Genomic DNA, 25,366 nt, shown 5'->3' with positions numbered 1-25,366 from the left:
AGCCCTTGATGTCACCTCCTACTAAGTCCTGAAGAGATCACATTCTACAAAGAATGGCACACATAGAGAAATGGGACCGGCTGTTCCTACAAGGGGAGGGAGTTTTCTGAAGAGAGGACACTGCACTGTCCCAAGGTAAGCTAGCTTGTCAGTGCAGATGGACTTCAATGAGGTTTTCCTTTCAATCACACAAAGTTAGAAGATGCTAAGGAAATTTGGTGTTAGTTTTGTTTTGTTTTGTTTGTTTGTTTGTTTTTTTAATTTACCTTGAGTGAGGAAGGTTTTAGAGAGAAATGGTTGTTTTGGGTGTTTTTTTTTTTTAAGAAAAGGGTGGAAAAGGCTTTTCTTTTATGTTTGTAGTAAATATAGCAAATATTATAGTCTATAAACATTTGAAGTTGGAAATCATCACTTTGTAAAGTGACAGAAGAGCTTCAGGCAAGAGGATGAACATGAGAAACAGATTACCTAATGTGTCACAAAATCTCACAGATTATCTAATGTGTCACAAAATCTCAGGTAACATGGATTCCAGAGGGAAACATGGTAACTTATAATGGAGCATCCTGGCAATAGCCTTAACCAAATGTCAAAGGTACTTTCACTAGACCATCGAGGAAAGCATGTGGATCCTGGTTCAAAATATAGCTTTGCTCCTGTAGTAACACACACCAAGTTAAAAATGTATAAGCTAACCACAAAGATAGAAAAGCCTTTAAAGTAGATATGCAGGGCCAGGCATGGGGGTGATCACCTGAATCTGGGTATTTGGGACACAAACTCTGAGGCTAGCCTGGTCTACATGTAACAAGTTCCAAGCCAACAAGGGTACATGATGAGACCTTCTCACAAACTAAAACAACAAAACAAGTATATTGAGAAAATAGGCCAGTGGAAAAGGTGATGATCTGTTTGATTACAACTACAGGACTTTCTCAAAAGAAACAATTTAACCCAGTAAAAAGATGCTTAGAGAGGAGGGATGGAGGGAGGGGTGGAACAGAGGTTTCTTAGAGAGGACAAGCTCTTCTACCCAACACATTGTTGTGAATTTGCCCATATGTGAACAATAAACAGAACCATGGACTTTGGGTGATAGAAATGTATCACAGATTCATCAAGTCTAACAAACGTATCCCTTGGGCTGGGAATGCTGAAAACAACGAAGGCCTCGGCTCTACAAAATAAGCCCAAGGTACAAGGGAACGCCGGTACTACATACTCAATTTAGCTGTGTATTTCAAACAGTTCTACAAATATAATCTATTTTTAAAATGTACATTTGTAATTGAAGAACTACAGAAATATAAATTACAGCAATGTAATATCGTATTCTAAATATAAAGTCGATATATATTATGTCAAACACGAACATTCACACCTACAATCCCAGCACTTGGAAACTCAAGACTTTGAGGCTAACCTAGGTGTCATTGCAAGTTCAAGGCAAGCCTGAGCCACATACAGAGATTCTGCCTCAAAAACCAAGGGCTAGAATTGTAGCTCACTGGTGTAGCAACCACTCACCTACCAAAAAGAAAAAAAAGAAAAAGAAAAACCTCCAAACTTAAGCAAATTTGGTTTGAGGTAGTAAAAGTGAATCTCACTCACATTAAAAAGTATAGCTAAATATTGCTCTTTTGGTTTCATTTCATTTACGCAATCATTTAGTCAAATCATTTCATTCAAAAAGAATATGGCCTTAAGCAGACAGTGTACAAAAACAGCACACTAATACTAAATACTAAAAACCCTTGGAGACCTAGGCTATGATTGTGTAATTCACAAGTAAAGGTCCTGTTTGTGACTTGGAGATACTGCCTTTAAGGCAAAGATCTGAGCTGAGCACTGGAGGACGAGTCACAATGGTTGTCCATCTGGTTTGGACAGAGATAAGATATGATGATAAGATGATACCTGTCTATAAGCCAGAGAGAGGCCTCTCACCAGAAACCAAAAAAGCCACCACCCCTGACCCTGGCTTTCTTAGCCTGCAGATTTGTTTCTCTACTTAATTAAGCCAGCCTCTCTGGTATCCTGTTATGCCAGCCTGGAGAAACAGGCTGAGTGCCTCAGAAAGATCCATGAAACAGGGGAGCTATTTATTACAACAAATTTTCCAAGTATGATCTAAACATACCAAGACTTCATAAACCTCATCAACGTGTGCCAGTACCATCTTAGATGGTCTCTCCAGATCAGCAGGAAATAATTTATGTCCAGGAAGATATAGAACTGCATAAACTTTATTTAAGTAAAATTAATAACTCATTTAATTAAACTGTATTAATATCTTATGAGCCAGGCATCACTCAGAGGCTGTGAATGTATTATTTGATTTAACCCTTACAAATCCTGTGGAGTAGACACTACAATGACACTAAGTGACCGTCTCACACCCACACAAAATACGGATGATACTAAATAACACTGTCACTGTCTACATGGGGTAGAGGGACACAACAGAAGGACTGAAGACCTGGGACTACGAGTTTGCACCTGTTTATGCTGCGCTGGGCATCAAACCGGTGGTTTTGCTAGATAAACATGCTAGTAAACCTTCTACTGACTCTACCTTGAGGCACCGTGTGAAATGTAGGTGTTTTTTATACCTCTGTGCGTCTTCTGACAGCACAGCTAAAAATACTATTTTTAATCAAGTTTTATAACAAGAATTTTTTTTTACTTTGTTTTAATCCACCTCCTTCTGCACAGACCCCCTCCTTGTTTTTTGGGGGAACTCACCTAAGAGAATGTCCACCAAGCCAGATAATTTGATGAGCGTCTTAGCTCCCAGGACTGTCGGACGCTGACTCACCAGGCCACCTTGGCACATTCATGTGCTCTTTTCTCCCTCCCCCATCGACATAGCCTTAACTCTCTTAAGATCAGAAGCCTGCTGGGACCTGAGCTGGGTTTGCGCAATGTCGGGCAAACTAGGTTTTGCAATGACATCACTGAGAGCTCCCTCAGAAGAGCAGCTGTCCCTTTTCTTAAAGATTGTGGATCTTCAGATTGATAATTCTCGCATTTTCTTTACACTTCCTGAAAATCAGGGTCTGCTTACACAGGTACTTATGTGAAAGGTCACCCATCTCCCGAAACTTCCCATTTACAGCAGCTCATAAAGACTACATTGGATTTTACAGTAACCTCAGAGGGAAAAAAATACTTTCAAGACTAATTTCAAGAAGTAAATTAAACAGAGCAGCAACCCATACATTAACAGGATTGGTAAAGATGAGCAGAATTTGGTACCACAAATACTGCAGGCTTGCTGCTGGTGAACAGGTGCCACGGACCGGCCCAGTCGGGCTCCCGTCATCTGAGGGAGAACAAGGCTTCGGACAGGTAGACACGGTTTCGGGGAAAAATTGACAGACAGAGACACCTTGATGGTTTTGACTCTGCTGTAACTTTACTGAAGTCAAGCTAGTATTTTTATAGTGATCTCACAAGGAAGCACCTTAAAATTGACATGCTTTCCAGAATATTCAGACTTTTACCAAGGATACAAGGTTTATGTTTTAACATAGGGCAGTGCCCACAAGAAATCTTTGCCTAGAAACTTTCTGATCAACGCAAACAAGAAACAAAAACCTCAAACTATGGTTTCATTATCACTGACTAGTGAAGAGGAAAGTCAGGAGCTGTAATAGTCCTCCAAGCCAAGTCGAATACCTGCCAAAGTCTAAACACACCTGTCAACCATCCTCCCTTATGTCCTGCTAAAGATTTATGATCTTCCCTAGGAACAAGACGCTGAAGGGAGGGGGAAACTCCCGCCAGCTGCACCTCTCATGCTATTATTTCTTAAGAAGGAGCCTATTATTTTTACACTATTTTTAATGCCTATTAATACTAAATCTAATTCATTACCTTTCTTAAACTTATTATTTATATTAAAGCCTTTAACAATCTACCAATAATAAATTTCTTTATAAAGTTAGTTGTGCTGTTTCAGGTGTCACAGAGAAAGATCAAAGAATTCATTATTCCAGCCCCAGAGCCACAACTGAAGAAGCGTAGAAATCTCAGAACACGTCTCTTTTCCAAGTGGGATGAGTTTCTTTATAGCAGAGAAATAAGTACCAGACTAGGAATCTGTTGTCAAATTTGGTGCACACACACAGAGAGAGAAAGAGAGAGAGAGAGAACGCTCTCCTCTCTGGGGTCGAGCATAAATTAAAGGTGTTGAACTAAATTATCTGTTTCAGAATTAAATGCATTGTAATTGTAGTTCATCAATCAACCAAGAAAAGATGTCTTTGCTTGCCATCATTACTTCCCCAGTCCACCAATCAGCATGTCAACAGCTTCGCAGCTCAGAACCTACCCCTCAAGAAGTGCAGATGAAAACATCCACAACCTGAATTACAGAAGCAGCTTGCCCAGTGAATAGCTGGGGCTGTAAGGTCAGATCTGAGTTCAACTCTAAAGTTAGTTTATGAAATTGTCCATGAGTAATTTGTAGCTTCGTGATGACTAGATATTTTCACATTTAAGAGAAAATTAATAGTAATGATGTGGTCCAGGTACTGTGAAACATTCCTTGATCCAACCACTCATGAGGCTGATGCTGAGACTACCCGATATTTGTGAGTTCAAGGCCAACCTAGGTTGTGCAGTACGATCTCGTATTGAAAACTGAACAAGTAAATTGTAATAATGCCTACATCACTATAGGATCAGGTAAAATAGTGCATATAAAACCGACTAATGCAGGGTCTGGAAAGTTAGCCCAGTGACACAGCTGTGCCCAGCACATCTGTCAGGCAGCTTACAACTGCCTGTAACTTCACCTCCAGGTATGCATTGCTTTCAAACTCCAGGCACATACACGCACACAGATACATCATTATAAAAAAGTTAAGCTCCAGTGTAAACCAGTATTCTCTCTTCAATAAACAGTAGGCAGTAGGGAATAGACTGCCATCCTAAAAGCCCATCTCAGGCAGGGACAATAGCTGAGTTAGTAAGAGTCCTTGTCTAGCATGCGGGAAGCCCAGGGGTCAGATGTCCACCATGCCATAAACTGGACATGGCAGTGCATACTTATATATCTTAGGGTTTCTATTGCTCTGGTGAAACATCATGACCAAAAGGCAAGTTGGGAAGGAAAGGCTTCATTCTGCTTACACTACCACAGCACTGGCCATCACTGAACGAAGTCAGGACAGGAACTCAAACAGGACAGGAACCTGGAGGCAAGAGCTGATGCAGAAGCCATGGAGTGCTGCTGCTTACCAGCTTGCCCCTTCTGGCTTGCTCAGCCTGCTTTCTTATAGAACCCAGGACCAACAGCCCAGGGATGGAACCACCCACAATGGACTGGACTCTCTCCCATCAATCACTAATTAAGAAAATGCCTTATAGCCAAATCTTTAGGAAGGCATTTTCTCAATTGAGACTCCCTCCTTTCAGATAATTCTGATTTGTGTATCAAGTTAACACAGACTAGCCACACAGTATATAACAAGTAAATGTACCAATTCCATCCCACCCATTAGCATGTAGACCTCTCTGGGTCTTTTATCTATAACACGTGGTAATGTTTTCTAAACAAAAATAACTCAAATTCAAAAAAAAAGAAAAGAAAAGAGAAAACAAGAAAGGAAATGACACTAAAATGCATCTAGTGGGTTTTGTGACCACTTGGTGACCAAGGTCAACTCCAACTTAGCAACGCTCTGTAGATGTAGAACGGGAAACACTGCACTAGAGTGACTATGGGATCCAAGCAGAAACAGAAGTGACTACTATTTTGAGGAACATGCCTTCAAGAAGAAAACAAAAACATGCTGAGATCCTACCCAAGTAAAGGTTGTTTGAATGAGAAATGTCGAACATGCTTACAAGTCAATAGGAAAAAAAGAAAACTGGAATAAAATGGAAATACATGCTGGAGAACATCCAGATGGAAGAATGAAAACCTAGAGAAGGAAAACCTTGGAAACACAGACTAAGACCCTGTAAAGACTGGAAATGCATAGTACAATTGTGGTTAGGTTTACAATGGGTGCAAGAAATTCAACTGTCGCTTGCCCGGGCTAACCTGTACTTCCTCTGTGACAAAGCATACACTCACTTAGAATAAAAGATCATAAGACAATGTCTGACTGCTCCCCAGAACCATGCCCTCTCATTTTTATCTCCTAAAGCTCACTGCAACACCCGACCCCAAAATATGCATTGTCTCCCTCGAACTTCCCTTGGGAATTGAGACAGCTTTTAATAAATATTTAATACAGAACTTAGAAGGCAGGAAAAAGGAAAATGTAAATAACCACGGAAAAGCAGGCAAGAAGCATGCATATATCAGCAGTACTGCACTGGACTGAGACCCTCCCTCCCCCACACCCTTCACAAAGACCCTCTCTTGAAAAGCAGCATTCACATTTCACCAGTCACCCCAGTCCGTTCCTATCTAAGCAGTACATTATTTGCCCTTTGGTCTCTAACAAGAGGCTGCTAACTGCAAATGTTTCTGACAAATCAAATGCAAACAGGTCATTTTGCATTAGTGTGACTATTTTATCACATTCATAAAGTGCTACGTATCACTTCATTTTAGGAAATCTTTTGCCTCCTGGCTCATAAAAACCTCAGCTCACCCCTCTGCTCCTCTTCCCTTTTCATTAACATATGCCTGGCTAGTTGGTCAAAGCAAGAAAAAACATTCAAATGATATAAGAAACATAAATATACTAATATAAAATCGGTAAATAGCATTTCACATTATAAAAAAAATTCCTCAGCCCCACAGAAAAGGTCACTTACATCCTGTGATTCACCTGCCTAAACTGGATGCTTTAATTATGGTGGAAATGCCTTCCTAATGTTCCCAAATGAATTCAAACTCCTCCTCATCCATTACCAGGGCCATTGTATCCAGATTTTTGGCACCCCTCCAAGACTGCATTTATTTCCTCTATGAGCAAGTTTAAGACAATAATTTGTGTGCATACATGTTTTTATCTTCTCTGTAAAATGTGCAATGTTCACAATTATCAAATAAGGGGTACTGACATAATTTTGTATACATGCAATAATTGCTCTATCGATTAAATGAAGCAAGATTAAAAAACAAGAGACTTTATTTAGCTCACTGCCAAAAGAAAATACTATGTAACATGGATAATTACTTGAAAGGTAAAACCTTACAAGAATAATACCGAGCCACACTCCATTAGTTCTGAGGGTACACTGCTTTTGTGCATTTTCATAGTAGGTGTTTGTTCTAGGGCTGACTAGGGCAGAAGGATCACTTTGTACTCAGATCTATGCTGGCCAGTGGCTGCCAGCCACTGGACAAGTGGCTAGTGCAAGCTGAAATGAGCTTCTTAGAAATAGAAACACTAGATAAATTTCAAAGACTACATGGAAAATATTTAATCTCAATCAATGTTTAATTTGATCACATATGGAAATGTGTTTTATATAAACCAAGTTAACTGCACCTTTTTTTAAAAGATATTATCTGGAAGAAAATTTCTATTGGCACATGCTGGAAATATTTACATTTCTGTTGCACAGCAGTGTCTAACATGGACACAATTTACTGGATGCAGGCTTTGATTCCTGTAATTCTGAATGAAGGATGTCCTTATCCCAACGCTATTAAGAGAATTAGATTCAAATAAAATAGTTTTCAACAACAAGAAACCCTGAGTGGTGGCCCATTCCTGCAATCATGGAACTCCAGAGGTTCATTTTAGCCAGGCTACACATGGAGACTACATCAAAGAAGCAAAACAAAAACAGGAGGATATATTAACTTTCCTGTCTCAGACTCATTAACTGGCCATGTTTGCAATGAACAAGTTAAAAGAGTCTCTTACTTCTTACTGCAACACTAACCAGTACAAAACAAGGTGAAAAGTTTATTTCACCAATGAAGACTTAGCAAAGATATGACTTATTGTATTTGCTCACTGCTTCTGGATATCCCTTAGTAGTCCTTGGGGAAGTTCATGTGAAATCTCTTCTTTAGAAAACCTGGAAAGGTCATGGAGAAAGTATACCTGTGTCTTCAGATTTTGCAAAGGTATCCGGATGTCTCCTTCCTCATTGTTGACCTCTTTCACCTCGCGGATACTGATACGTTTCCAAAGACATTTGTATTTCCTCATTATGTACATGTTAGTTCATTTAGTGCCAGGCCTTTTCCTCAAACACTAAAGAACAAACACTTACATAACACACCCCAAGACAAACGAAGGTAGCTTTCCTGTCTTTTCCAACTTTTCTCCCGAAACACAGAAGGAAACACTCCAAAACCCAGTCAATTACAATCAGCTGCAAACACTGCTTCCTCCAGTCCTGACCTTTAAGGCTTACACTCTAAACTAGCTAACCCCTGATTCCAAATCAGAATGGGAGACACAAGGAAAGGAGATACAATGTTACCTTCTCAGCCTCATCAAATAGTTACTTCCTCAGCTGTTTGACCTCGATTAGCCGGGAGTTAGGAACAGGCTAGGAAAAGTGAATCTTCAGAAAATCATGAGTAACAGAGCCCCAAAAGAACCTTGAAGGAGGATTCCAGTTTTCTGAAGGAAACCTATCAGTGTGCCAAGGAGACCACCCACACTCCTCACATTTCTCCATCTGCAGTATCAGAACAATTTAGAAATCACATAGAAAAGGTCATTCCTCTTTATTCTCTAGTCTCTAGGAAACAACGACCCCAGAGCCATGCATGGTAGGATTCCTGTAATCCTATCTCCAGATGTGAAATCCAAGGATCCTTAGTTCTCAGTCAGAATGGATACACAACAGGAAAAATAAAACATCTTCTGTGTGTGTGTGTGTGTGTGTGTGTGTGCCAAGCATACATGGATGTGGAAGTCAAAGCACAATCTCAGGTGTCATTTACTGGATACCATCCACCTTGGCTTTTTTTGAGGCAGTCTCTTGGTCTGGGAACTCACGAAGCAGGCTAGGCTAGCAGCCAAGGAGCCATAGAAATGCCCTGGCCTAGCCTCCTTGGTGCTGTGATTCTAAGTACATTCACTACATCTGACTACATACATGAGTTCTGGGGACTGAAATCAGGTCCTCAGTCTTGCACGCCAAGCACTTTGCTGACCATTTGCCTCTCCAGCTCCAAGAAGAAAATCTAGATATAAAAACCAATCACCTAACACACTTCTCAACCTTCTCAATGCTGCAAACCCTTAATATAATTCCTCGTGTTGTGGTGACCCCCAACCTAAAAGTATTTCATTGCTACTTCAGATCTGTAATTTTGTTATAACTATGAATCACAATATAAATATCTAATATGTTATGTGACTCCCCAAGGCCTCACGACCCACAGGTTGAGATCCACTGTTTAATTTAGCCTATTATGTTTATTTTCTTAAAGACTGCAAGCTAGATGAAAAACCAGGAAGCCAAGGCTCTAAGGTCATTCTGGTTAGACACCGCTTGTTTCCTGGCTCACTCTAATAAGTATTTCAAAGTTCACATTCATGACTTGCTGACCACTGAATGAACATAGTTAAAAATCCCCAGCTTAAATGTTTCCTTCATTTACTCACAAAAGGATCAGTTTTCACCTGATGTCTTGTGTGTTTGTTGACTAGGGCCATGTGGAAACTAGTGGAAGAAAAAAAATAGAATACTAAGGTTTGGGCTGGAGTGGAAACTGATTCCTTCATTCCTGAACACCCAGCTGACACAGAATGGGCCAGCTGGTAAGACGCAGCCCAGCCTTGATCACCTCTTCTACCACTCTGACCTTCACATGGCTCTTTCCACTCTAGATCCTTTCCAAGTGCCTTTCTGCATATATCCAGTGAATGTGCACAGCTTCAGTGTAAGCTGGGGAGGGCAGACACAGTCTCTTATCTCATGAAAGAATCGGCCTCCTGAGAAAAACAATTACAATAAGGTATTCCTGTTAACTGCTAAAGGGACAGGCCTGGAGCTCAGGGGAAGCGCCCCTAACGAAGGCCAGCTGTGATATATGTCAAGATATTTGACAGATATCGTGATATTATGACCCAAACAGCTCATGACTGGAGGGACACACGTGTCCTAGAACGGGATGTGAGCATATGAGAGAGTCGAGTCAAATCCTCATACTTCTGCCTGAGATTTTTGTTGGCTAAAAGCGAAGATAATGTCAGAAGGAATAGTGTTCCATCAAATGCAAAATATAAGTGGAGATAGCAAGTGAGTGGTGCAAGGAAGGACTCTCACTTCCTCATAGCAAGTGACCTATGATGGGTAAAGGCTCTGAGACACTAGAAATAGACTAGAAGCAGTAAGCACAGGGACGGAGGGACGGGAAACTGAAACCACAAAACTTGTACACGTAGGAAACTGAGCAAGCACAGCATGCCAAGAAGGAAGATGTCAGCGAGATGGCAAAGGCTGTATAACAAGGTTTGGGCTTTTGGTTTTTTATTTTATTTTATTTCATTTTATTTTATATGTATAGCTATTTGCCTGTATATATGAGCATGCAGTGCCCTTAGAGGCTAGAAGAGGGTGTTAGATCCCCGAAGACTAGAGCTAGCGATGATTGTGAGCCACTGTATAGGTGCTGGAATTGAACCTGGGTCCCCTAGAAGAGCAGCCACTGCTCTTAACCACTGAGCCATCTCTGCATCCCCAACGGAGATATCTCTACTGCAAGATTTAAGAGGCCACTGAGGTAACTGCAGTGTCTATAGCAACTGCAGTTTCACAGAAGGGTGTGAAAAAAGAATGTGTCGTGGAAAGAGAAAACTGAGCCAGTAGATACAGGCACCCACTTCAAAAAATCTGGTTAAGACAGGAAAAGAAAAGAGTGCAAAGAAGGAAAAGTAGGGGGCTGAACACATACAGAGGAATAAGATTAACACTGATGAAGTCCAGAAATAAGAGAGGAGAGTGTCATTCCCTGAGCAACCAAAGGATTCAAGAATTCAAAGCCGGGCATGGTGAAGCACACCTGTAGTCGCAGAGATAGGTGGATCACTGTGCGTTCAAGGCCAGCCTGGTGCACAAAGTAACTCCAGGACAAGCAAGGATACACAGAGAAACCCTGTCTTGAAAAACCAAAGGAGAAAAAGAGAGAGAGAGATCACCTGCAGGAGGAACAATGTTCGAATACTAAGGTTTTTGAGATTTTCGATCTGGAGAGGGAAAAGGCGAGAGCTGCTGGCTTCTTTCTGTTTTGGAATTAAGGTTAAAGGGACAACGTGCAAAGTCCAGTTTCTCTTCTCCACCAAGCAAATGACCAGTCAACCTATTAGAGGCCAGCTTTCCTCACAACCACTGCAGATACTGGCCTGGTGGAATCCACTGACCCCAATTTCACAACTGCCTGCTGGCAGGAGGACTGGCTCCACTCATTTCTCCAGGACAGCTTTCCTGTCCAGCTCTCTACCAGTCCGTAACAGGCCTCCATGTTCTCATCCCTTGCTCCTTATTACAGGCTGGTGCTTCTGCCATGTCCCAATTCGCCTTACTTTTCAGTCATGGTTGACACCTCTCGGCATTGAACCCCAGTTCAGGATTGCTGATCTTTGCCACTCTCCTGGGATCAGTCCTACTGAAAGTCTCCCTACTGGCTGTTATGTCTTTCTTAAGATCTTGGTCAAGGGCTGGAGCGAGGTTAAAAGCACGTTCTCTTGCAGAGGACCTGGGTTCTGTCCAGGAACAGAACCCTTACAGTGCCACACAATAACTCCAGTCCCAGGGGATCTGACACCCCTCTTTTAGTTACCCCAGACATCAGGCATGGATGGGGTACACACAAAAAACTTACAAGCGAAAGCCTCATAACAAAAAGTAAAAATAATGACGTCTTCAGAAAACAAACAAGTTTTTACAAGTTAAAATTTATGTTCATTGCCTTCTCCTTGAAACTTGCATTCTTCTTTTTTTTTCTCCGTGTAGATTGTGATATCAGAACAGTCAAGGCAGAAATCGCATTGCTTCTGTCCAAGTTCTGCCTCAGAAAGAACCAGACAGAAGGTTTCACCCTGTCACCAAAACAGCTTCCAAAGGCTGGAGGGGAAGCCCAGCATGGCAGTGTAATGCATGTACAGGGAAGGTCCATGCTCAGATCAAGCCAAATGTCCTGCCTCCAGCATGGCTGCACTGTCGCAGAGTTGTGAGAACTTTCACAACTCTACCAGTCTCTAGGGGCCATGGGTGTGTGGATCTAACTTGACCAACCTATAATTTTCTGCCAAGCTCTAAAAACAGCCTTTACATCTTTGTCCACTAAACATGGTCAGCAGTGACATCACATGGCACTTGTTAATATTAAAAAAAAAAAACCTCAGGCCCCACCCTAGGCCATCTATGAGTCATGTACAATAAACGTTTCAAACAGTAGTTGTTACATATTTTATATCCACTGAACTTTTCAACCCCTAAGACACATCATACACCCTTCATTGCATGTCTATCCCCTCTCTTTGTTAAGACACTGTGCAATTTGCAAAGCCATATCCTATTGTAGGGACAACTAACACAGAGAATAAATACTTGAATGAATGGACCTTCAGACCTATTAATTAATGGAAAAGTTTACTTAGGGACTTGGAAACTGTCAGTCAAATGGTAACTCAAGCAGGTGTGGTACTTATGCCTATAATCTCAGAACTTGGACTGAGACTGAAAGATTACCATGAGTTGAAAGCCAGTTGGGGCTACATGCTACTATTCAGGCCTGCCCACAGAAAGAGACTTCAGAAAGAAAAAATGAAAAAAGAAAAAAATTGGGAATGGGACAAGAAAAGGAAAGGAAGGTAGAAAAGGAGGGAGGGAAGGGAAGAAAAGGAAATAATAAGCTCAGAATCCAAAGTGAGTGAAATTGTAAATAATTTTCATGTAGTTTAAGCAGGCTGCAGGTTTACAGTGATGGATACTGAGATCACCCAGGTTTGGCTTGTATAAAGGGCTATGTGCCAAGACATGGGAACGCTGACACAGAAAGCAGGGAAGGACAAGTCAACTGGTTACGAAGAACCAATGGGACCAACACATGGGTTATCTTTCCACGTGGTTAAGGTCAGCGGAGAGGTTAAAACAGAACACTGAGCTCGTGCTATGGAGGCTAGCACAATCCAGATCCTAGGCTCCCATAACCTCAGCATTCAGGAAGTAGAGGCCAAAGGATGACTTCCAGCACAGCCTGCCTACATAACAGTATAAGTGACCTAATGAGAGACAGAGCCAGAGATCGATGGCAGGAGGAAGTGTGCAAGGCAGGGACATACCAGTGCTTCCTGGAACGATGCATCAAGCCACGTAATAGATAATTACGTCATACTTATTTCTCTGTGGTAAGAACAGTTAAAATCCACTCAGCAATTTCCAAGACTGTGTTATTAACTATGGTCAACAGGCCCAGTAATAATCTCCTAAGCTTATCCTTCTGACCCAATGGAAATAATGCATCCTTTGACCAACAACTTCTCAATCCCTTCTCAGTATACCTATTCCGGGCACACAAAGCAGCTGAGGTATACTGAGGACTGTAGCTTGGCCACTACCACATGGCTAATGAGTGAGGGAACCCGGCTTGAAGTGTTACTCTTTTTGGGAGAGGGACAACCAGAAGCACCCTGTTACTGAACAAACATTCTAAAATGCTGGTGTTAAGACCAAACCAGTCAAGTTTCCCATCACAAAATGAGGAGGATCTCACAGGGCTTCGTCCCTAGCTGAGCTTTGGCAGCTAAGGCTGCCAGGTTAGGGAGAGACAGTTATTTTCAGGGAACTGACCCTGCTAGGCTGTCCTTACTCCAATGTATGGGTCTACATCCGTGCACATGTGGGCATGCTCCAGTGGATGGACATACGGACATGTGCACAGTACAAAGTGAACTCACAGGGCAGTGAAAGGACATGACGTGGCAGGTGGAAGGAAGTCATCTGGGAAGAGTTGAAGAGAAAATGGGAGGTAGATAAGATCAAAATGCATCATATATTTATGAAAGCCTGAAAGAAATAGTTGTTTCTGGTTTTGGGGGTTTGAGGGTGGGTGATTGTGTTTCGGGTTTTTGATGCAGGGTCTCTCTTCATAGCCCTACTGTCCTGAAATTATACAGATCAGGCTGGCCTTGAACTCAAAGGATTAAGGGCATGTGCCACTATGCCCAGCTGTTTTGTTTTTGTTTTTGTTTTTGTTTTTGTTTTTAAAGAAAAGGAAATGCTGGTGGTGGCTGAGCATGGTAGTACATATATATCCATAATCCCGTACTTGGGAAGTGGAGGCAGAGATCAGGGACTCAAGGCCCATCCTTTATTAGAGGTCAGCCTGGGCTACCTGAGATACTGCCTGAAAACAAAACTACTTCAGGTGTACATGGGGTTCATTCAGGCATATTAGTTTTCAACAGTTTCCTTAAGTCTGGAAAAGTCTTGGGATTCCTCTCAGTAACTCAAAAGCCCTGAACCAAGACTATGAAAGTAAAAGGCTAGCCATAAAAGCCTTCAATATTTGACACACGGTCAAACCGACAGCACCGTCTTCCTAAGTGACTGGTGACCAGTGGCAGAACGGAGGGTGTCAATTAGAGGTAACCAAGAGAAAAGTGGCTGTTTCAAAGGTATAATCTCACAGTGACATGAGCCCAAAGCAATGGACAGCAAAAGAGCGACTGCTGCACGTTAATTTACACAGTCCTCCGTGCCTCAGTTTCTCTACTCAGACAATAAAAATTACTACAGTACACATCTTCAAGTGTTGCCCAAGATTAAAGGAATGAATAAACAGCCCATAGGGCCAGGCATGGTGGTGTACACCTATAAATCCAGCAAGTAGGAGGGAGAGGCGGAACGCTGCTAAATTTGCTCTCTACACATGTGTTCCATACAAGACTATAGAGACCCTTAAAAACAACACTGGCTGTTGGAAAGGTAGCACTCTTCGAGCTGGGGCTGGATATAGCTCAGCTGATAGCGTGCTTGAGACGGAGTTTCTAATCCTGCCTCTGAAGAGGTAAGGACATCAAGTGTTCAAGGCCAGATTCCAACATAAACTGGAGGCCAGACTTGGTTGCAAAGGGGGAGGGGATACATGCTTAATAACTGTTTAACCAAGGGCTTAATTTTACTACTCGAGCTTACAGCTCCACTATTGCTCCTAGTAATGACTCTGGACCGCATAGGCAATAATTATACCTCCAAAGTCTCATCAGCATCCAGCATCTTTAAAACTTTCAAAGGGGACTCTATGGCACTGCAGTATCTGATAGGTAAAGCTTGTTTGACAAATGTAAGAGTCCACCGCGTTAGCAATGACCTAGGCGGCTCACCACTAGACTAAGAGCCAGATCTACGAAAATACTCAAAGTCACACGTCACTTAGTTTTCTGAGGTGTTTGAAATTTGGGGCTTTGCTGGTTTGTTTGTGGGGGTCGACTGGGGAGTTCATGAGTTCATAAGCAGAAAAATTGGAGTCAAAATAGTTATCCTGTTTAGATGAAAACACTGCACTCTAAAGCATACTATATGAACTGAATGGCTAAGGATATTAAAATAGCCTTAAAGAAAGCCAGGCATGGTGGTGTAGGCCTGGGAACCCCGCACTCAGGAGGCAGAGGCAGGTGGATTTCTGTGAGTTCCAGGCCAGCCTGGTCTACAAAGCGAGTTCCATTATAGCCAGGGCAGTTATACCAGTGAACACACTGTCTCGAAAACAAACAAACAAAAACTTCAGAAGAAGAAAAAAAAAAAACATTCCTTCACACACACACACACACACACACACACACACACACACACGGAAGGAAGATAGGTACACAGTTCCTTCCTCCAGCTTCTGCTTTGGACGTGGTCTATCTAAACAGCATTCTACTTCAGCTTGTTTCACAAAAAATAAAATAAAATGAAAAGAGGCGGGTTACACCAACAACCCTTCCTATTTTCCAGAAGCCTTAACTTTCGAAATTTCAGCCAAGCCTAAAAGATCTGTATCGAAAAAGGTGGAGGTGGTGTGATAGCCTCAGATCCACAGATTAGACTCGTTAATAGAATGTTGATCCCATGAGTAATGTTCACAGCCGTAATGTGTAGAGTAATGTTCAACAATGGAATTAACATTTCAGCAGGAAGCAGAGAGCCATCCCAACAGAGGCGCCGCCGACCCAACCTCCTCCCCAGCTCCCTCAACAAAATCATCTTTGGAGTCTACACTGTGTGCGTGCTTCCTAGAGTTGAACGTGTAAATCTTTTTTATGACTAATTTGATCTTAAAATTCCGCCAAATGCTTAGTATAGGAAATGAGATCGATCAGTTAAAAACACACTTAAGAAAAAAAAAATCAATTTTCTAAGTGTCACAATGTTTACGCGTCCTGGTGTGAGGGCGTTTTTTAAATGCCTTGTTTCCTTCTCCCAGGAAAGACGCTCTGCACCTGAAAGACGTCCTAGGCGACTTCACCACCTGAACCACAATAATCTTAAAAAATGAACCAGCTCATTACAACCCCTGAGTAACTGCTCCCCAACACTGATTCCAGACCGTCGGCTTCCTAAAGCCCCGTCTCGGGGCTGCTCGGTCGAGCCAGCCTGTTCTTAGAGACCAAAGGCCAGCGGGCTAGCGCAGCTTCGGCGCCTCTTTCCTAGAGGTAGTCTGCGCGACTGACACCGAGCGAGCGTCTCGGTCTTCTCCCGATAATGGCGTTTGTAATTCAGCCTCCCCGCTCGGACTACCCGATCCCTCAAAAAGGAAGACTCGCAGCCCGGTGCCTGGAAATCAGGGGAGGCTGGCGGCACACAAGAGCCAGGCAGACGCGGGAAAGGGACAAGGGCAGAGAAAGCCAAGCGGTCCCCAGGGGTGAGCTGCCCTGGAGGAGCGCCCGCCGCCCGCACGCCGCCCCGCAAGCCCCGGCCACCGCCACCGGGCGATCGGTCCCTGCTCCGCTGCCTCCCCGACGCCACACGCCCCCCGCGCGGCTCCCGGGGGCAGCGGCATCCTCGCGGCTGGCACGCGCGGCCCGGCCAGCCAGCCCCGGGGCTCGGGTGCCCAGCGCCGCCACCACAGCAGCGCCCCCACCCAAACTGCGCCGCCCCCTCCCCCCACGCCCCATTGTTCCCGGGAGGCCGCGGGCTGCGAGCGCAGGGGACTGAGAACGCTGCGGTGCCCCGACTCACCCGCGAACCCGCACAGGAGCACGAGGCAGAGGAGGAGCGCCATGGCAGCTGCGTTGCAGGTAAACGCTCTTAGGGGAGGGGGACCCCGGTTTTCCAGAGCCTGGTACGCTCCCGACTGGCTCCCGGCGGTGGCAGCAGCAGCGAAGGCACCTCTGCGCCCCGCCCCAGCTCGGCAGGTGAACGCGTCACTTCCGGAAAAGTCCGGAGCCCCTAGGCAAGCGCCCAGGGTTGGCGCCCTGGGGTTGCCATGGAAACCGGGCGCAGCGCGCGTTTGTCAGTCCCCCACCTCCCCCCACCCCCACCCCCGACTAGGGAGCCTTCCAGCTCCAGCAGTCTTGCGCCCTACACCTGCTGGCACTGGGAGCCACCTCCGGCGGCTGCCGCAATCCTCCTTCCCGTGGTTAAATCGCTGCTTTGTGAACTGGGAACCAGCCTGCCAGCCTCACCACTGAACCTGCAGTCACACCCTCCACCGGGCAGGGCTCCAGGCCGGAATTGCTTTCTCTCCCTAGACCCCAGCAAGGTTCCTTACACGCCACCGGCCAGCAGCCGCCGCACCCCACGGTCAGGGGTGGGGGCCTCCTGCTGTCCGTGTGTCCTTGGGCGATCCGACAGTTAGCGAATTTGCTGCCTTCTTTTTGAATTGCTAGGTTCCTGTAAAACACTCCTAGAAGCTTTTCTTCAGCTCCTGTATACACTAGACCCGTAAAATTCTACTACAGATTTAACAAATACTTGGGGCTTTTCTCCTGCTGGAGTTTATGAGTCATCCTAGCCCTAAAATTAGCCCACAAGGACAAGAGAATTTTAAAAGTGGGGCTGGCTGGGCATAGCTAAATGAACGGGAGTGGCTCCTGGAAATTAGGAATTTGAAGAGCCTCTGCAATCCTGCCTTGAGCTCTCCTGTGCTGTTGTCCTCAGACTTGTCCTTGCTGCTTGTTCTTGATTGCTCTCTCTTCCCAGATAAGGTTTCTTAACTGTGGAGATGTTGAAATTCACAGAAGCTCCGTATCCGGAGATAGAAAACAGAAGCAACCAGCTCAATGGCCAGGAGCTGGGGGGTTTGGGTGGGCGAGTTATTTAGAACTGAAAGTGAAATAATGCATGGGGGAAAGAAATGCTTGGTACCCCCCGCTCTCCCCCACCCCCCAGGCAGAGCACATAGGAAGTGCTCAGCAGTAACAGCTAATAGAGGAATATTAGGAATGGTTTGTTGAACCAGGAAGGAGAGAAGGCAGGTGTGGCAGTTTGAAGAAGAGTAGTCCTCAAAGGCTTGTCTATAAAAGTGATCAGTCAGCAGGGAGTGGCGCTACTCGAAAGGATTAGAAGGACTGGAAGCTGCAGCCTTTTGCAGTAGGTGTAGCCTTTTTGGAGGAAGTGTATCCCTGGGCATGGGCTTTGAGGTTTCAAAAAGCCCTTAAGACCCTGTCTCTTTCTCTGTTGTCTCCTCTCGCTCCTCTTCCTCTCTCTGCAGATCAGGATGTAATCAAGATATAGCTCTCAGCTACTTCTGCATCACACCTGCCCATCTGCATGCTTCCTGCTGTATGGACTAAAACTGTAGGCAAATCTCCAGGTAAATGGTTTATATTTGCAAGAGATGCCTTGGTCATGGTGTCTCTCCACAGCAACAAAAAAAAAAAATGACTAAGATAGAAGAATAACCAGACTTAAGGCTAAGCAGGCTCCTACAGGGGAGAAAAAAGTGTAGTTCACAGGAGATGCGCTACCCTCCTAAAAAGCTTAGAGTTTGCTAATTCATCAAGTGGAAGTCTGGGGAATGTGTGTGGGATATTGACCTTGACTGTGTGAGATAAAGGTAGAAGGAACATAAAACTGGATCAGGCCGAGTTCACTGAAGAACCCACTGAATGGGGATTCTCAGTTGCACAGTTAATAAGGGTGTCAAAAGTCTGAATGGTTGGCTGAAGCATTTGAAGAGTTGGAGATGCCTAATACCTGTTGGCTTAGTGTTGATGAAGGGATTTTAAGGCTCAGGGAAATTGCAATGCTAGAGTGGGTAACTGTGTAAAACCTTGTCCACAATGAGAAGGTCCAGAAAAGACATGCTCTTTGATAATCCCATATGACGCAAATTTGTGTGAGGAACACCAGCACATTTGAAGGCCTTTGTTGTTGCCCTTTTTCTTGTGCCAGACCTTAGGGTTTAGACACATGGCTACTCAGTTGGTTGAATTAAATGCATTGGGTTTATTTGGGCTCTGAGGTAGCAGGGGCCAGGAGGCAGCACTGACTTTCCAAAAGCAAAATGATTGGTGTAGTTGGGCAGCATAAACAGAGCAACATCCATAATGGCCTGACCCATAATGGTCAGTGATTGATTAAATAAAACAGAGTAAGCTAATGGGGAGATGAAGCTATATTATATAAATGCAGGTTTATTGGGAGCAGTGATGGAAGGCAAGAAGAGCACACATGGGAGGAGGGCAGGAAGAGGGTAAAGAAGGAGAAAGGGCAGAAAAGGGGCACCAAGATGTCTGGATTACATAGTGAAGGGCCTCTGAGAGACAAGCCCCGCCCCTAGGTAGAGGGCAGGGTATGGCAGCCATGCCCTGTAGCAGATAGGGACTTTAACAGTCAGGACAGGCAAAGTGAATTTTATGGTCCCATGACTGATAAGGTGCTTTGGACTGGCTAATCAATCGTAGTTTTTCCAGGCATGGAAATTTTGGATCATGGCAAAAGGAATCTCAGCCAGTGAACCAATTTCCAGACTTGAGCCAGTTTGCAGATCCAGAAAGCCAAGCATGAAGGTATAGCCAAGTCTCCCTGAGAAAGGACCTTGATAAAATACTAAAGAGTTTTGTGTTCTGTAATCCTTCTCCAGACGGACCTATGGCCTTTTAGAAGGATAGCTGTACATTGAGAGAAGGGAAAACAATAAGGCTTTCTGGGGTCTATCGGATACTGGTTCTGAAATGATGCCAATTCCAAGAGACCCCTATAAACCCTGTAGCCCTCCAGTTAAAGCAGGGGCTCAGGCAGGTCCGGTGATGTCTTAGGGTTTCCATTGCTGTGAAGAGACACCATGACCAAGGCAACTCTTACAAAAGACACATTTAATTGGGGCTGGTTTACAGTCCATTTTCACCATGGCAGGAAGCATGGCAGTATGCAGGTGGATGTGGAGCTGAAGGAGTCAAGAATTCCTGATCCAAAAGTGGAGGCTCTCATTCCACACTGGGCGGAGCATGAGCATAGGAAACCTCAAAGCCCACCCCCACAGTGATACACCTCCTCCAACAACAGTGCCACTTCCTGTGGGCCAAGCATTCAAATGTATGCGTGTATGGGGACCATTCCTATTCAAACTACTACGGGTAATTAATGGAGTTTTGGGAGAAGTCCGGTGGGTCATCCTGTGGTTATTTCCACAGTCCCAGATTATACAATTGGAATAAATATACTTAGAAGTCAGAATTCTCACAATGGTTTCCTGACGAGTGGAGCGGAGCAGAGCAAGGGCTGTTATGGTTGGAAAGGCTAAATGGAAGCCTTTAGAGATGCCTCTGTTGAACTGCAAAAATTACTGCCACCGTCAAGGACTTGCAAAATGCAGGGGTAATGGTTCCCACCACATCTCCTTTTCACGCTCTATCTGGCCAGTGCAGAGACAATGGTTTGGCTGGGTGTCAGGGACTTGGAAAGAATGTGACTGGAAAATTGGTGAGAAAAGCATCTGGGGAAGGAGTATGTGCATAAATCTCTACAAATGGGCAAAGGATGTGGAGCTACTTGTACTCCCTGTAAATGATCAAAAGGTGACTTCAGCTGAAAGGGAGTTCAGTAATAAAGCAGGTAGAACGACCTATTCTGTAGACGGCCTCTTTCCTCCTGTCATTGCCCAGTCGGCCCATGAACAATGTGGTCACGGTGGCAGAGAGAGGGGTTATACATGGGCTCAACAACATGAACGTCCACTCATCAAAGTTGACTTGGCTACCGTTGCTGCAGAGTGCCAGATCTGCTGATGGCAGAGACCAACGCTGAACCCCAGATATGCCACCATTCCCTGGGATGACCAGCCAGTGACCTGATGGTAGCATTTCTGTGCTGGTGGTTCTGGGTGCTACAAGAAAGATGAAGGAAGGGCTACAATTGAGACATAAAATAAATAAATTGTAAATAATAATAAAGAATTTTTTTAAAGCAATCTGGGCAAGCCCTGGGAGCAAGTCAGTAAGCAGCACTCCTCCATGGCCTCTTTGTCAGCTCCTGCCTTCAGGTTCCTCCTGTTTGAGTTTCTGTCCTGACTTCCTTCAATGATTTGGAAGCAGCCTAGGTTAGATTGTACGGAGGCTAGACACTTCCAGGGCTGGGCCTAGGTTAGCACAAAGAGGCAGTATGCCTCTGAGACAATTGAAAGAGGCAAATAAACCTTTTCCTCCTCCCCACGTTACTTTTCTTCCTGGTGTTTTCTTGCAGCCACAGTAACCCAGACTATGACAGTGACCCGGGTAAGCCTCTGTCCATGCATCTGCAAAAAGTGCTGCACTTCTTCCCCACGACCCTGAACCGAGGAAGCCAAGCTGAACTTTGTGGCTAGGTTTGGCATACCGAAGCCCTGGGCCTCTGGCCCCAGTAGTTTTCACTGACCTCTTGGATGCTTTTACCCTTTTGTAATCATTATCTAATGGTGGTGGTGTGTGTGTGGAGCAATGAATGCTCTGAGAGGTATTAGTAATTAACTGGATTAAAATAACCTGTGATTGTTAACTAACAAGAGAATTCAATACTAAATTGCAGCCAAAAAATCAGATGTAATTTATTAACTTATTCAACAACTTGTGACACTGTAAAAGATACAAATGTGTCCATTTTTGTTTCAGGTGTGGTGCATTGGTAGGGGAGTGGGGAGCGGAGTTCTGAACAGAAGACTAACAACTGAAAATAGCTTCAGGAAGTCTCTGAAACTGACCAGATTCACTAGAGCACCACACACACACACACACACACACACACACACTAACTCACCCAGAGTAAACAATAAAAGCTGAGAGTTCTCAAACAGAAGCTGAGCTGCAAAGAGGTCTCTCAGAGGAGTCAAACTGCCAAGACTCAGCCAAGCTTAGTGCCCCCCAACCCCAACCCACCCCCAGACTCTCAGAGCACCTGGAAAAGACACTCTCCAACCTGCTGAGCTCCCTGCAGGCTTATGAAGTACGCTCTGTTCAGGTTTCCAGCTTTGTGGGATGGGCTTTGGTGATGCACGTGACTTTGAGTCATTTCTGCTCCTGTAAGTAACCCTCCCCCATACTCCTGTAAGTAATCCTACTAAAACTCATTGGATTACCAAAGTGCACTTTGGTGGTGTCTGTACGCTGATCTATTGTCAGTTCCCTCTCTGGGGTGAGTAGACTCTGGTGTCGTATTTCCCCAGGGAAAGTTTTGTCACACAACAGTGTGTGTTTCTCCAAAGACTGGGCCTCCCATCAATAGTTTTTAACCTGGTTTGAATAGATATTGCAGATATATAGTGCTTGAATATAACATTTTTAATGTCCACCTTATATTTTATGAAAATAAGGCACAAAGAGTAGGTGTTGAAGCCATTTGGATCTATTTCACAGCTGTGGGAACTTTTCTCCATATTGACCTTTATGGTAACTGTGCCAGCTAATTGTATCTCACCTTGATACAGGCTAGTGTCATCTGAGAGGAGGGAAACCCCAAATGAGAAAACGCATCCAAGCCTGTAGGGCATTTTTCCTAACTAGTGGTTGACAAGGGAGGGCCTAGACCACTGCACGTGGTGCCATCCCTGAGCTGGTGGTCCTGGGCTCTGTGAAAAAAACAGACTGAGCAAGCCAGTGAGCAGCATCCTCCACAGCCTCTGCATTGGCTCCTACCTCCAGGTCCCTGTCCGGTTTGAGTTCTTGTCCTGATTTTCTTCAGTGATGAGCAGTGAGTGACGTGGAAGTGTGAGTCAAATAAACCCTTTCCTCCACAAGTTTCTTTGGTCACACCTACAAAAACCCTAACTAAGACAGTAGCAGGTGTTGGGTATGATGTTGTTGTCTTGTCCATCTCCTGCAATAGAAATCAAACCCACCCTGCAGGACCATCGTGGTCTCTTATGGCAGCAAATTTTAGAAATTAATTCAGAGAGATGTTTATTTGATTCTCTCTGTCCAGATACTTTTTTTATTTAATAGTCCTCATGTTTTAGGTACTGGGATGGGCATCTGCCTGCCTTTAATTATGTCTTCTACTCTGAATATTTCTAGAAGTTGAGGCACTTTGTTCATCTCTGTCTTTCTATTAGATGAGTAAATTTGTTCTCTATCATTCAAATGGTGCCTTTTCTACACCGTGTTAACAAAATAATTTACATGTTTACATGTTCAGACAAATCACTGCACCTTGATCTATCTTTGAGAATACATATTTTAATTTTTATGTACTTATTTTTATGTGTATGGGTGTTTTGCCTGCATGCATGTCTGCACCACGTGAAGCCTGGCACCCTCCAGTGTCAGTTCCCCTGGGACTGGAGTTACTAACAGTTGTGAACTTCAGTGTGAGTGCTGAGAATCAAACCTGTGACCTCTGAACAAACAGCCTGTGTTCTTAAATGCTGAGCCTTCTCACCAGCTCCTAGAATTTTACCCACATGGTGGGTCAGGTGTATAATCCCAGCATATGGGAAATAAAGTCAGGAGAATCAAGAGTTCAACTTCATGCTGAGTTACATAGCAAGTTCAAAACAGCTTTTGTAGTACATGAGACCTTGTATCAATCCCTGCTCTTAAAACATATTTTACAAAATCAATGTTGTATACTTTATATTACAGAATACAAATTTTTGAGGGCATTTAAAAAATCTGGCCTATATGTAATTAAGAAAGGAGCAGTTTATCTTATTTAAGAAACTATTGATCTTCAAAAAGTTATATGAAATCACGTTTAGGCTTTGGATTATGACTAAGTTTTCACACAAATAATAAATAGAATTATGCAGGTAAATGGAACCTGCTAATGACATCTTAACATGCCTTTCTGCCTGTCAGCTTGGAAGTCATGCCTCCTGGAAACTGTGCCGTAATAATCTCATTAATTCTGGAATGTGCAATTTACTCCTTGTCTGGTGTACTCAAAGCAAATAAGCAAATGATGCACAACCATTGTACGGGTCTCTCTGTCATCGAGTGCACCTCGGAATGCCGTATTGTGTAGCCTCCAAGCCGCAGAAAGATGATGGGTGCCCGCAGAGAAGGCAGCAATTAGACAGACCTAAATCACTCTGCGGTTAATAAACCATTTATCCTTCCACGGATTTCTCAGTGGTAATGGATACATCAACACACCCACAGGTGATTAAAATTGTATAACCAAGGTTAACTTATACTTAGTATTTAAATGATTTTCATCTCTTTCCAGTTTCAGATATGTGGACCTAAATAGACATGTCTATCACACATGACGGCTGACTTTCATGGTATCTGGAAAATGCTGATATTGCTCTAAAGAAATCAAGGCTTATCACTAGTGTGTTGTGTTTACACTGCCAGCACATTGGTTTGATACACAAACCTGATAAGCCCCTAGCAATATACGATATACATACATCAGTTTAGTACTGGTGACCCTGGGCATTCCTTAGGTTCTTAATAAAATGGATGCACAAGTACTGGATATATAGACACCACAACTAAGGATTTGTTGATAGGATTTTAAAATATCTTTACTCAGGAAGAATTTGTTTCTCTCAATTGCTTCCTTTTCTTACTTCAGATCTCTAGAATTTCATACTATTTTTTTTTCTTCCTCCAATTCTGGTACTTCATAACTTTAGCCTCAAATGTTAAACAGAGGATTTAGGGAAGAAAGTGACTTGAAATCACTCAGGTAGGGATGGTACCACACCACTGTATTAGCATCTGGAGGTTAAACAAGGCGGATTGCCAGCACAAGCAAGGCAATCCCAGGACAGGTATACACAGGGAAAAAGGAAAGTTTTAGGGAAGACCTGAAGGTAATTACTGTTATGGTTTACACACGAAATAGTCCCTTCATGTACTGAATGGTTGGCCTCTGACATTTGATAGGTAGTGGAAACTTTAGGAAGTGGGACACCTGCGAGAGGAAGCAGGTCACTGGAGGAGTGCCTTTGAAGGTCGTCAGGCTCTCCCTGCTTCCTGCCCATCAGGAGGTTAGTAGCAAACTAGCCAAGCACTAGGAACTGAAATAGTTTTAGCTGACCCTTACGCTAAAAACGCATCTCCCGGTTTTGCCG

At 43.8% G+C, this 25,366-nt stretch overlaps 1 protein-coding gene and 1 long non-coding RNA gene across 5 annotated transcripts in view; one reads left to right on the top strand and one right to left on the bottom strand.

Annotated features, from left to right (window-relative positions):
- The window catches only part of Cxadr (CXADR Ig-like cell adhesion molecule), a 55,647-nt gene extending 38,272 nt beyond the window's left edge, over window positions 1–17,375 (bottom strand). For all 3 annotated transcript variants that reach the window (XM_060370669.1, XM_021659459.2, XM_021659458.2), the window contains exon 1: window positions 17,110–17,375. In XM_060370669.1, coding sequence (XP_060226652.1) covers window positions 17,110–17,152 — 43 coding nt within the window. In that variant the 5' untranslated portion in view covers window positions 17,153–17,375. The remainder of the gene's footprint in view (window positions 1–17,109) is intronic.
- The window catches only part of LOC132648594 (uncharacterized), a 33,055-nt gene continuing 24,362 nt past the window's right edge, over window positions 16,674–25,366 (top strand). For both annotated transcript variants that reach the window (XR_009587027.1, XR_009587026.1), the window contains exons 1-2: window positions 16,674–17,168; window positions 18,584–18,685. This is a non-coding gene — a long non-coding RNA (uncharacterized LOC132648594). The remainder of the gene's footprint in view (window positions 17,169–18,583; window positions 18,686–25,366) is intronic.

This window comes from Meriones unguiculatus, chromosome 17 (assembly GCF_030254825.1).
Source record: "Meriones unguiculatus strain TT.TT164.6M chromosome 17, Bangor_MerUng_6.1, whole genome shotgun sequence".
Lineage (NCBI taxonomy): Eukaryota > Metazoa > Chordata > Mammalia > Rodentia > Muridae > Meriones > Meriones unguiculatus.
Note: the sequence above shows the minus strand (reverse complement) of the source record. Positions and strands in the feature narration are given on the sequence as shown.